This window comes from Heteronotia binoei, chromosome 3, assembly GCF_032191835.1.
Source record: "Heteronotia binoei isolate CCM8104 ecotype False Entrance Well chromosome 3, APGP_CSIRO_Hbin_v1, whole genome shotgun sequence".
Taxonomy (NCBI): domain Eukaryota; kingdom Metazoa; phylum Chordata; class Lepidosauria; order Squamata; family Gekkonidae; genus Heteronotia; species Heteronotia binoei.
In genome coordinates, this window is record NC_083225.1 from 178,998,041 (window position 1) to 179,009,705 (window position 11,665).

Here is an 11,665-nt window from a genome sequence, read left to right on the forward strand (position 1 = left end):
CTCATTTGTGTCTCATCGGTTCTCAGTAAACTTAAATGCTGGCAGCAAAGAAATGCCTTCTCTCATTTACCTCACGCCCTTGTTCATCAACAATCGAGATATAGTTAGGATTCGTTTCATTTGGGTAAGACAGCAGAACCTCATAGGGGGCCAGATGAACTGAATCCAGGCCAAATTCCTTCCACTGGGCTTGGATTTGTTCGGCAAGGCGTAGGTTCTCTTCTGTACCTGCCAAGTGAGGACGCCGCGTAAAATTGCTAGAAGACAGAAAGAGAAGTTTATTTCAAAGCAGGAAATTGAATTTGTGTTTTTGTTTGTGTTCCTGACAAAGAACTACCTGTAACTTTTGCACTGCATTCCACACAAAACAACAACAACAAAGAAAACCCCTCTCATCCCTCACTGAGAAGAACAGAAATGATGGAGAAGCTTCCCTTTTAAGACAGTTTCCCTACAGCCTTCTGTTTTCCTTTGCAGGAGGAGCAGAAGGGAAAGGGTAGTCTGGACTCAGCTTGGGGAAGGAAGAGGTTCTGAGAAGGTGCAAAGAGTCCTGCTGAAACCAATCCTTATTTATTTATTTATTTTGGTAGCAGGAACTCCCTGCTACAAAATTGGATTTAGGATTGCGAAGTCCAATTCAAGAAGTATCTGGGAACTCTGGGGGTGCAGCCAAGAGACTTTGGGGGTGGAGCCAAGAGACATTAAGGGTGGAACCAGGAGCAAGGGTGTGACAACCACAATTGAACTCCAAAGGGAGTTCTGGCCATCTCATTTAAAGGGCCCGCACACCTTTTAAATGCCTTCCCTCCATTGGAAATAATGCAGGATAGGGGCACCTTCTTTTGGGGCTCATAGAATCGGACCCCCTTGTCAAATATTTTGAAACTTGGAGGGTGTCTTCAGGAGAGACACTGGATGCTATGCTGCATATTTGGTGCCTCTATCTCAAAAAACAGCACTCCCCTTGGCCCCAGATACCCGTGGATCAATTCTCCATTATACCTTATAGAAATCAGTCTCCACAGGGAATAATGGAGTGCCCAGCAGACATCCCCCCCATTACTGATGACCCTGAAGCGAGGGGAGGGCCTCCAAACTGGGGGATCCCCCTGGGGATTGGCAGCCCTACCTTTTGCTTATTAGGCCACACCCCCCTGATGTAGCCAATCCTCCAAGTGCTTACAGGGCTCGTAGTACAGGGCCTACTGTAAGCTCCAGGAGGATAGGCTACATCAGGGGGTGTGGCCTAATATGCAAAGGAGTTCCTGCTACAAAAAAAAAGCCTTGGCTGAAACTGTCAAAGAACAAGAACCTCTGAGGCCAACACGAAAAGAACACAAGAGAACTACAAGCAGCCCAATAGACCTTAAGTCTAGACACAGGGTTGCCAGCTCTGGGTTCGGAAATACCTGGAGGTTCTGGGGCTGGAGCTTGGGGAGGAGAGGGAGCTCAGGTATAATGCCATCAAGTCTACCCTCCAAAGCAGCCATTTTTCCCAGAGGAACTGCTCCAAGAGAGGATTGGATAAACATCTGGAGCAGAGGTCCATCAGTGGCTATTAGCTACAAGGTACAGCTGGAACTCTCTGTCTGGGGCAGTGATGCTCTGTATTCTTGGCGCTTGGGGCGGGGGAAGCAATGGGTGGGCTTCTAGTGCCCTGGCTATACTGGTGGACCTCTTGATGGCACCTGGGTTTTTTTGGCCACTGCGTGACACAGAGTGTTGGACTGGGTGGGCCACTGGCTCAGTCCAACATGGCTTCCCTTATGTTCTTAACTGATCTTGGTCATCTGGAGATCAACTGTAATAGCAGGAAATCACCAAATGCTCCCTGGAGGTCAGCGACTGTATCTAGACAGGATAGCCGGATTGTGTTGATCTATGTTTATTTGATTGTTGTCATGCTCTTATGTTTGCTTTTGAAAAGAAGTGTTCCCCCGTATCAATGCATGTGGAACTGAGTGAGTTGAGAACAGAGACAGGGGAATAACTGAGGGACACAAGAAGATGGAGCTTGAGGGAACAGCTACAGGAAGTGACTCAGCAGTGTGGAAGAGAGAGAGAGAATTCAGGAGGCAGAAGAATTGTTTAATAAAGACTTTCCTTTATTACTTCTTCCTGCCTCTCAGTTAATACCTACCCCACATGAAACAAACCCTCCCCTTAGAGTTATCTGTATAGTGCTTGTTCTTGTGGCTTGTTGAGCAAAGGTCTAATTTTGGTTATTTTACCATCCACCTACACAACAAGCAGACTTTTGGATGGTCTTTGGCGGCCATTCAGTGGAGGCAGCTAGACTTACGACTTCCACTGGTATGGGACTGCCAACCTCCAGGTGGGACCTGGAGTTCTCCAGGAATTCCAAGTGATATCCAGACTGCAGAAATCAGTCCCCCTGGAGAAAAACAGCAATGTTTGGAGGGCATAGTCTAGGACAAGGGTGGCCAAACTTGCTTAATGTAAGAGCCACATAGAATAAGTGTCAGCTTTTTGAGAACCACAAGATATGAATGTCAGATGCTTGAGAGCTGAAAGACAGGAAGGAAGGAAGACAAATAGATGGGGAAGGGAGGAAGAGGTGGAAAGAAAGCAACTTTAAATGCATTCTCCAAGCTGCTGGTTGGCTTGGAGAAGTGATTTAAAGAGACGAATGCTTTCTCCATGTGCCACAGTTTGGCCACCCCTGCTATGACATATCTCTGCAGCACTCCTTCCCCAAATTCTGCCCTCCCCAAATCTCCAGGAATTTCCAAGACAGAGTTGGCAACCATAACATAACAGTGGCATTCCTCCAAGGGAAAGAGCAGGGCAGTGACTTGGAGTGAAAAAGCTGCTAAACTCTCTCAATCACACAGCAGAACAGAGACTGCATCATGACAGCTGTACTAATGTATAGGGTTACATGACAGTCATTCCTCCTTTACTGCATACTAAAAATTTCTTGGCCTTTGGTTTAATTTGTTGCTTTTACATCTCCTGGTATTTTAATCTTCCCTCCTTGCTGCTTTGAGTAACTTCAGGCAGACCTTCTCTATTTATACATGTTATTGAGAAAAGGGATCCCGGAGGATAAAAGCCTGAACACAAATAAATGTTCTAGAACAAAAAAGTGTGTGCCAACAGGATTAAGTTATTTGGATGCTTTTCGCTGGAAGGAAAGGATCTCCCACGCTGGAAGCTATTGTTTGGTGTTTGGATGTGTGTGTGTGTCAGGTATTGCACAATAAAATTACGAAAATATTGTTGTGAGTTGTTTAACAGCAACACTGGATTGGATTAGAACATAAGAGAAGCCAAGTTGGATCAGGCCAATGGCCCATCTACTCCAACACTCTGTGTCACACACTGGCCAAAACCCAGGTGCCATCAGGAGGCCAACCAGTAGAGCGAGAAATCCAGAAACCCTTCCACTGTTGCCTCCAAGCACCAAGAATATAGAGCATCACTGCACCAGACAAAAGAATATAAGAAAAAACATTTTGGATCAGGCCAATAGCCCATCTAATCCAACACTCTGTGTTACACAGTGGCCAAAACCTAGGTGCCATCAGGAAGTCAACCAGTGGGGCCAGAGGTTCAGAGACCCTCCCACAGTTGCCCTCCAAGCACCAAGAATACAGAGCATCATTGCCCCCGAGAGAGTGTTCCATCTATACCTTGAACTGACTGAATGGTATCACACTGAAGCATTCACAATCCCCGCTGTGATCATACTGAGAAATGTTGTGTTGGATCCTTTATGTCAATAAAGGTATGAAACTGAAATTGTGTTGAATCCTACAGTTTTTCCCAGAAGCTCACAGGGGCACAGCTCCTGAACCTTTCTGAAGATTCCCCCTCCTCCTCCTCACTTACCTACCTTAGAATCATAGAATCATAGAGTTGGAAGGGACCTCCAGGGTCATCTAGTCTAACCCCCTGCACAATGCAGGAAACCCACAAATACCTACCCCAAATTCACAGGATCTTCATCGCTGTCAGATGACCATCTAGCCTCTGTTTAAAAACCTCCACGAAAGGAGAGCTCATCACCATCTCCAGAGGAAGCCTGTTCCACTGAGGAATCGCTCTGTCAGGAAGTTCTTCCTAATGTTGACCCAGAAACTCTTCTGATTTAATTTCAACCCATTGGTTCTGGTCCTATCTTCCGGGACCACAGAAAACAATTCCATACCATCCTCTATATGACAGCCCTTCAAGTACTTGAAGATGGTGATCATATCACCTCTCAGCCGCCTCCTCTCCAGGCTAAACATCCCCAGCCCCTTCAACCTTTCCTCATAGCACTTGATCTCCAGACCCCTCACCATCTTTGTCATCCTCCTCTGGACCCGTTCCAGCTTGTCTATATTCTTCTTAAAATGTGGTTTCCAAAACTGAACACAATACTCCAGGTGAGGTCTTACCACAGCAGAGTAAAGCGATACCATCACCTCACATGATCTGGACATTATACTTCTGTTAATTCAGTCCAAAATTGAATTTGCCTTTTTAGCCACCGCATCACACTGTTGACTCATGTTCAGCGTATGATCCACTAAGACTCCTAGATCCTTTTCGCACATACTACTGCTAAGACAAGTCTCTCCCATCCTATAACTATGCATATAACTAACTTTGTCCACTATAACTAACCTTGTCCATTGAATAATAGGTGCAGCTGTATAACAATCCCTGGATGAGCTCCACCACCTATTTTTCTACAAAATGACCCTTGGTTTTTCCACTGATAAAAGAAGGAGTGGGGTCTTTTTTCTCCTCATAGCTATGCTGAGGGTCAGGGAAGTCCTGCAGCCAAAAGCCACACAGGATGAAGTGGGGGGGGGGGGTGCAGTGAGGGGGGGAACTGGGCAGAAGCAACTGGAAAAACTGGTAGGATCTACCCCTTAGCTCTTAATGACTTCAACCTATAAACAATGTGAGGCCGAACGAGTCCTTTGTGCCATGCCTTTGATAGGTGAATAGCCACGCCATTCCTAAGGAGCAGTTCCAGGGTTGGAACTCTAGCAAGAGCTCCTCTGCATATTAGGCCACACCCCCTGATGTAGCCAATCCTCCAAGAGCTTACAGTAGGCCCTGGAATAAGAGCCTTGTAAGCTCTTGGAGGATTGGCTACATCACGGGGTGCGGCCTAATATGCAAAGGAGTTCTTGCTAGAATTCCACCCCTGAACATTTCTTACAGTTCTTAAAAGAGAAACAGCCCTGGCAGGGCAGTACAGGGAGGGTCCTTGCTTACTATAAAAATTGCTGGATGTTCTCCGCTTTCATTTCTGTCAGAAATGTTTTCTTCATTTTCCCGTTGGAACCGGTCGCTGGCAATGGATCCATGGGCTTACTCACCCAGCCTGCAAGAGACGCCAAAACATTTCCACCCCAGGAAACATTCGATGAGAAATACACATTCGTCTGTTTCTGGACCTCATCCCTACTTCTATGCATTTTCAGTCCAATGGGGACCAACGTGGCGCACAGCATTTCACGTAGGTGGATTGCTGGTTACGGCAGATGGGGAAAGTATGCATGATTTAATATAATCTGCTGCATCAGATTTCAAACCCCAGTAACGTCTGTTTTGTGCTTTTGTGTATGGAGAATCTTTGTGATGCAAAGTTTTTGCCTGCGTGAGAGCTTGGTTGCGAGCAGGGCTTTTTTTGGCAGAAAAAGCCCGGCAGGAACTCATTTGCATGTCAGGCCACATCCCCCTGACATCACCACTGTTTCACGCAGGGCTTTTCGGTAGAAAAAGCCCAGCAGGGATTCGTTTGCATATTAGGTCATACTCCCTGACGCCAACCCAGCCAGAACTGCGTTCCTGTGCATTCCTGCTCAAAAAAAGCCCTGGCTGCGAGGAGAGAAATGTCAGAACAGTAAATCTTACAGAGATATACCAGACAACCTCTTCTGTAGATGGGTACTCTGGAAAAGTAGATCATTTAAAAAAAAATGATGGATTTCTTCTGGCATGTAACGGTGGTTAGAGCATCAAACTAAAGTCCAAGAAAACTGGATCCAACTGGTTGCTCTGCTGGGAAATGCTTGCTGGGAAATGCTTGCTAGGAGGCCTTGTATGCCAGTTTGGTGTGGTGGTTAAGTGTGCGCACTCTTATCTGGGAGAACCGGGTTTGATTCCCCACTTCTCCACTTGCACCTGCTGAAACGGCCTTGGGTCAGCCAGAGCTCCCTTATCTGGGAGAACGGAGTTTGATTCCCCACTCCTCCACTTGCACCTGCTGGAATGGCCTTGGGTGAGCTATAGCTCTCACAAGAGTTGTCCTTAAAAGGGCAGCTTCTGTCAGAGCTCTCTCAGCCCCACCCACCTCACAGGGTGTCTGTTGTGGGGGTGGGGAGGATAAAGGAGATTGTGACTGCTCTGAGACTCTGAGATTCAGAGTATAGGGTGGGATAGCAATCCAATATCGTCTTCTTCTTCCCTTGTTGTTGCCTCCTGGTTCTGGGATCCAGAGGTTTTGTGCCTCTGAACACGGAGGTCTCCTTTAATCACCATGGCTAGTAGCCCCTGATAGACCCCTCCTCCATGAATCAGCCTAATCCCCTTTTTTTAAGTTTATGTTTTAAAAGGGTGGTTTGCAGGCCTCATTTTGAGCAGGAGCTCACAGGAGCAGACCTCCGGAACCTCTTAATTTTATTGAGCTCTTCCTCCCCCCCCATATATATGTATACTTGCTTCTGGGCTCCATTGTTCAAACCCCCTGTGAGAATTTTGCTGAACTCTAAGATTTGACAAACTTTCTAATATTCCCCCCCACAAACAACGAGGAAATAACCAAAACATATAAAGCAGACAGATGGAAATCTTCCTCACACCCAGGGCTTTTTTGAGCAAGAACACACAGGAATGCAGTTCCAGCTGGCTGGGCATCAGGGTGTGTGGCCTAATATGCAAATGAATTCCTGCTGGGCTTTTTCTACCAAAAAGTCCTATGTGAAGCAGTGGTGACATCACGGGGTGTGGCCTAAGATGCAAATGAGTTCCTGCTGGGCTTTTTCTACCAAAAAGCCCTATGTGAAGCAATGGTGACATCACGGGGTGTGGCCTAAGATGCAAATGAGTTCCTGCTGGGCTTTTTCTACCAAAAAGCCCTATGTGAAGCAGTGGTGACATCACAGGGTGTGGCCTAAGATGCAAATGAGTTCCTGCTGGGCTTTTTCTACCAAAAAGCCCTATATGAAGCAGTGGTGACATCACGGGGTGTGGCCTAAGATGCAAATGAGTTCCTGCTGGGCTTTTTCTACCAAAAAGCCCTATGTGAAGCAGCAGTGACATCATGGGGTGTGGCCTAAGATGCAAATTAGTTCATGCTGGGCTTTTTCTACCAAAAAAAGCCCTGCTCGCGCCACTGTGGCCTCATAGGAGAAAGGAATTTTTAAGTATGGTGGGAGTAAGGTTTTATGATGACAATTATAATTCAAGAAGCCTTTTAAGGTAGATGCTGAGCTGATATACTGCCCACGACCTGAGTTCGATTCCAGCGGAAGCTGGTTCAGGTAGCCAGCTCGAGGTTGACTCAGCCTTCCATCTGGGTAAAATGAGTACCCAGCTTGCTGGGGGGAAAGTGTAATGACCGGGGAAGGCAATGGCAAACCACCCCGTAAAAAGGTCTGCCGTGAAAACACTGTGAAAGCAGCGTCACCCCAGAGTCTTTCCACCTTCACTTCCACTTCCCCCATCTATTTGCCTTCCTGCCTTCTTTCCAGCTCTCAGTCATCTGATGCTCATGCCTTGCGGCTCTCCAACGTCTGACGTTTATTCTATGTGGCTCTTACATTAAGCAAGTTTTAACTCCCCTGGTCTAGCAGATGCTCTGCTACGAAGCCACAAGCCTCTTCCCTTTTTCCTGAGCTGATATAATTTAGTCCACCGCCCAGTGATGTTCGGGGTGTGTGGCATATGCAAATGAGTGGTGCTAATGAGCTCTGGCACCTCTTTTTCTACAAAACGACCCCGACACAAATTATCCTCCCAATACTGAATGCTTGAGCGGAAAACCCTCCGGCTTTAGACAACAGCACTGTTAGATCGAACACTATATTGTTAATTGTTAAGGCCAGGAAAGACGGCCCCAGAGCATACTTATTAAAATATCTGGAAAGGAATGGTCCCCCCACCCCCACCTTCAGAGCTTCTGGTCTGTTAGCAGCTGGGATACAGACAAACAGTCAGCATGGTTCAGAATTTGGACACATCCATGCATAGCTGCCTTATCTAGAATCAGGCCATTGGTATGTTGCAGTCAGTACTGTCGACTCAGGCGGCAGAGCTCTCCAGGGTCCATGGCACTGCGGTCCTTCACATCACCTCCTCCCTGGTCCTTTTTAAACTGGAGATGTCAGGGACTGGACCCGTATGCCTAGCACAGCAGTGGCCAAACTGTGGCTCAGGAGCCACATGTGGCTCTTTCTCACATATTGCATGGCTCTCCAGCGCCCATCAGTCAGCTCGGAGAAGGCATTTGTCTCTTGAAATCATTGCTCCAAGCCAACCCAACCAGCAGCTTGGGGAATGCATTTAATATTAAAGTTGCTTTCTTTCCACCTCCACTTCCCCCATCTATTTGCCTTCCTGCCTTCTTTCCAGCTCTCGGTCATCTGATGTTCATGCCTTGCGGCTCTCCAACGTCTGACGTTTATTCTACGTGGCTCTTACGTCAAGCAAGTTTTGACTCCCCTGGTCTAGCAGATGCTCTGCTACAAAGCCACAAGCCTCTTCCCAAATTGCCTCAGACCAAGACATGGCTAATACTTGATGAAGAGAGTGATTAAAATGGGGAATTTGCTACCAGGCATAGACAGCTTTACAAGGGGATTAGATAGATACATGGCGGAAAAGTCCATCAATAGCTACTAGGCATGGAGACCGAGGAGAACCTCCACACGCAGAGGCACTAATCCTCTGAACCCCAGAGCCAGGAGGCAACATCAGACCAGTTATTATTTTGGGAGATCTCCAGGTGCCACCTGGAGACTGGCGACCCTGGATGTGACGCCGCACAGTCTGCCATTCCCTCTTGGGGAGGGGAAGCGACCGCTGTGCTCTGGAAAACAGTCGTAACTCCAGGAGAACTCCAGGCCTCCTCTGGTGGTTGGCAACAGTGTTCCCTCTAAGCCGAGTTAGCGTGAGTTAGCTCATGGGGTTTTTTTAGCCTCCGGCTCACGCATTTTTGTCTTTGCTCAGGAAAGATGGCCCCAGAGCATACTACTTTATGCCACAGCTCACAGCTTTCAGGCCAGTAGCTCACGAAGAAGAATTTTTGCTCACACAGCTTTAGACAAATTTTTGCTCTAAGACTCCATGGCTTAGAGGGAACTCTGGATGGGAGTAAGGTTTTCTTACGACAATTAGAAGAATTGCAGATTTATACCCCGCCCTTCTCCCTGAATCAGAGACTCAGAACGGCTTACAATCTCCTGTATCTTCCCCCCCCCCCCCACAGACACCCTGTGAGGTGGGTGGCGCTGGAGAGGGTTCTCACAGCAGCTGCCCTTTCAAGGACAACCTCTGCCAGAGCTATGGCTGACCCAAGGCCATTCCAGCAGCTGCAAGTGGAGGAGTGGGGAATCAAACCCCGTTCTCCCAGCTAAGAGTCCACAGGCTTAACCACTACACCAAACTGGCTCCTGAATTGTAATTCAAGAAGCATTGTTAAGGTAGATGCCAGCTGACAGAATTTAGTCCACCTTCCAGCGATGCAAATAAGCCATGCAAATAGCCTGTGCTAATAAGTTCCGACACCTCTTCTACAAAATGACCCGTTGGCAACTCTAGCTGCAAGGGGAAAGCGAGCACTCTTCCACTCTCTGGTTCTCCGGGCTCCCCAAACTTCTTCCCTCCCTCCCAGTTTCCAGGGGAGGAAACCTCTCCGTCGAACCTCCCGCGCCCTTCCCAACCCCAGCGCCCTCGCTCCCTCCGCCTGCCACTGACTGTACCGACGAAGAAGCCCAGTAGGAAGGTCCCGGCGGCGGCGCCCGCGGCCAAGACCCAGAAGCGGCGCCGGGGGCCTCTGGGGAAGGCGGGCTCGCTGACAGCCCGCAGAGAAGTCCACATCGCCCTTCCTTGGGTTGCAACCGGCTGCTGCTGCTGCTTCTCCCCAGCTCCGCAGCCGGCCCAGGAGTCGCTGCCCCGCACACACAAGCTCCAGCTGGGCTCAAGGGGGGGGGGGGGGGGCGAAGTCCTCGCTCCGCCGCACGGAGCGCGACTCCCCCTGCAGGCCGGGAGCGGAGCGGGCGGCCGGCTGGGCCCTTCTTTGTCGCGCTGCCAAAGGTGCACGGCCTGGCACAGCCCGGGCGCCTCTGCTCCTCCGGGTGGGACTCCCTCGTGGCGAGCGGGGAGGGGGGCTCGCGCTACATGTTCCGTCGGGGCTTCATCCAATCCGGCGACACTCGCCTTCGGGAGCGGCCGTGGCTCAGCGGGAGAGCCTCCGCTCGGCAGGCAGAAGGTCCCCGGTTCGAGCCTCGGCGTCTGCAGTTAAAAGGACCAGGCAGAAGGTGATGAGGGCTATGGCACAGGGGCGAGAAGCCTCCGCTTGGCAGATGGGGAAGGTCCCAGGTTCGATCCCCGGCGTCTCCCGTTAAAGGAAAGGAAAGGAAAGGTCCAGTTAAAAAGGGCCGGGCAAAAGGTGATGGGGCTGTGGCTCAGTGGGGAAGGTCCCAGGTTCGATCCCCGGCGTCTCCAGTTAAAGGAAAGGAAAGGAAAGGTCCAGTTAAAAGGGCCGGGCAAAAGGTGATGGGGCTGTGGCTCAGTGGCGAAGGTCCCAGGTTCGATCCCCAGCGTCTCCAGTTAAAGGAAAGGAAAGGTCCAGTTAAAAGGGCCAGGCAAAAGGTGATGGGGCTGTGGCTCAGTGGCGAAGGTCCCAGGTTCGACCCCCGCCCCCCCAGCGTTTTCAGTTAAAAGGACCAGGCAAAAGGTGATGAGGGCTATGACTCAGGGGAGAGAAGCCTCCGCTTGGCAGATGGGGAAGGTCCCAGGTTCGATCCCCAGAGTCTCCAGTTAAAGGAAAGGAAAGGTCCAGTTAAAAGGACCAGGCAAAAGGTGATGGGAAAGACCTTGAGATCCTGGCCACTTGGATGGTCTGATTCAGAATAAGGCAGGTTCCCTTGTCCTGAATACCTGTAGAAGGGGCATTCAGGCAGGTGGCCGAGTTGGGCTGAAGCAATAGGACAACGTTAGAGTCCACGGGCAGGCACCTTTCAGACCAACTAGGGTTGCCAATCTCCTGTTGGGGGCAGGGGATCCCCCAGTTTGGAGGCCCTCCCCCTGCTTCAGGGTCATCAGAAAGCAGGGGTGGGGAATGTCTGCTGGGCATGCCATTAATGCCTGGTTCCCATAGGGTATAATGGAGAATTGACCCATGGCTGTCTGAAGCTCTGAGGGGGGGCTGTTTTTTGAGGTAGAGGCACCAAATCTTCAGCATAGCATCTGGTGCCTCTTCTTAAAAAAACAAAAATGAAAAAAAAAACAAGTTTCAAAAAGATTGGCCAAAGGGGCCCATTGTAGATCCCAGAAGGAGCTGCCACCACCCTCCATTATTTCCAATGAAGGGAGGACATTGAAAAGAAGTGCAGTCCTTTTAAATGACTCCCTTCAGAGTTCAATCATGCTTGTCACACCCTTGGCCCTGGCTCCACCCCCCCAAATCTCGTGGCGC

At 49.4% G+C, this 11,665-nt stretch overlaps 1 protein-coding gene across 1 annotated transcript in view; it reads right to left on the minus strand.

The window, feature by feature from the left end:
* Positions 1–10,067, minus strand: part of LOC132568805 (putative N-acetylated-alpha-linked acidic dipeptidase) — a 54,082-nt gene extending 44,015 nt beyond the window's left edge. Inside the window, exons 1-3 of the mRNA XM_060234958.1 lie at positions 9,948–10,067; positions 5,239–5,347; positions 71–257 (exon numbers count right to left, since the gene is read on the minus strand). Coding sequence (XP_060090941.1) covers positions 71–257; positions 5,239–5,347; positions 9,948–10,065 — 414 coding nt within the window. The 5' untranslated portion in view covers positions 10,066–10,067. The remainder of the gene's footprint in view (positions 1–70; positions 258–5,238; positions 5,348–9,947) is intronic.
* Positions 10,068–11,665: the final 1,598 nt, after the last annotated feature.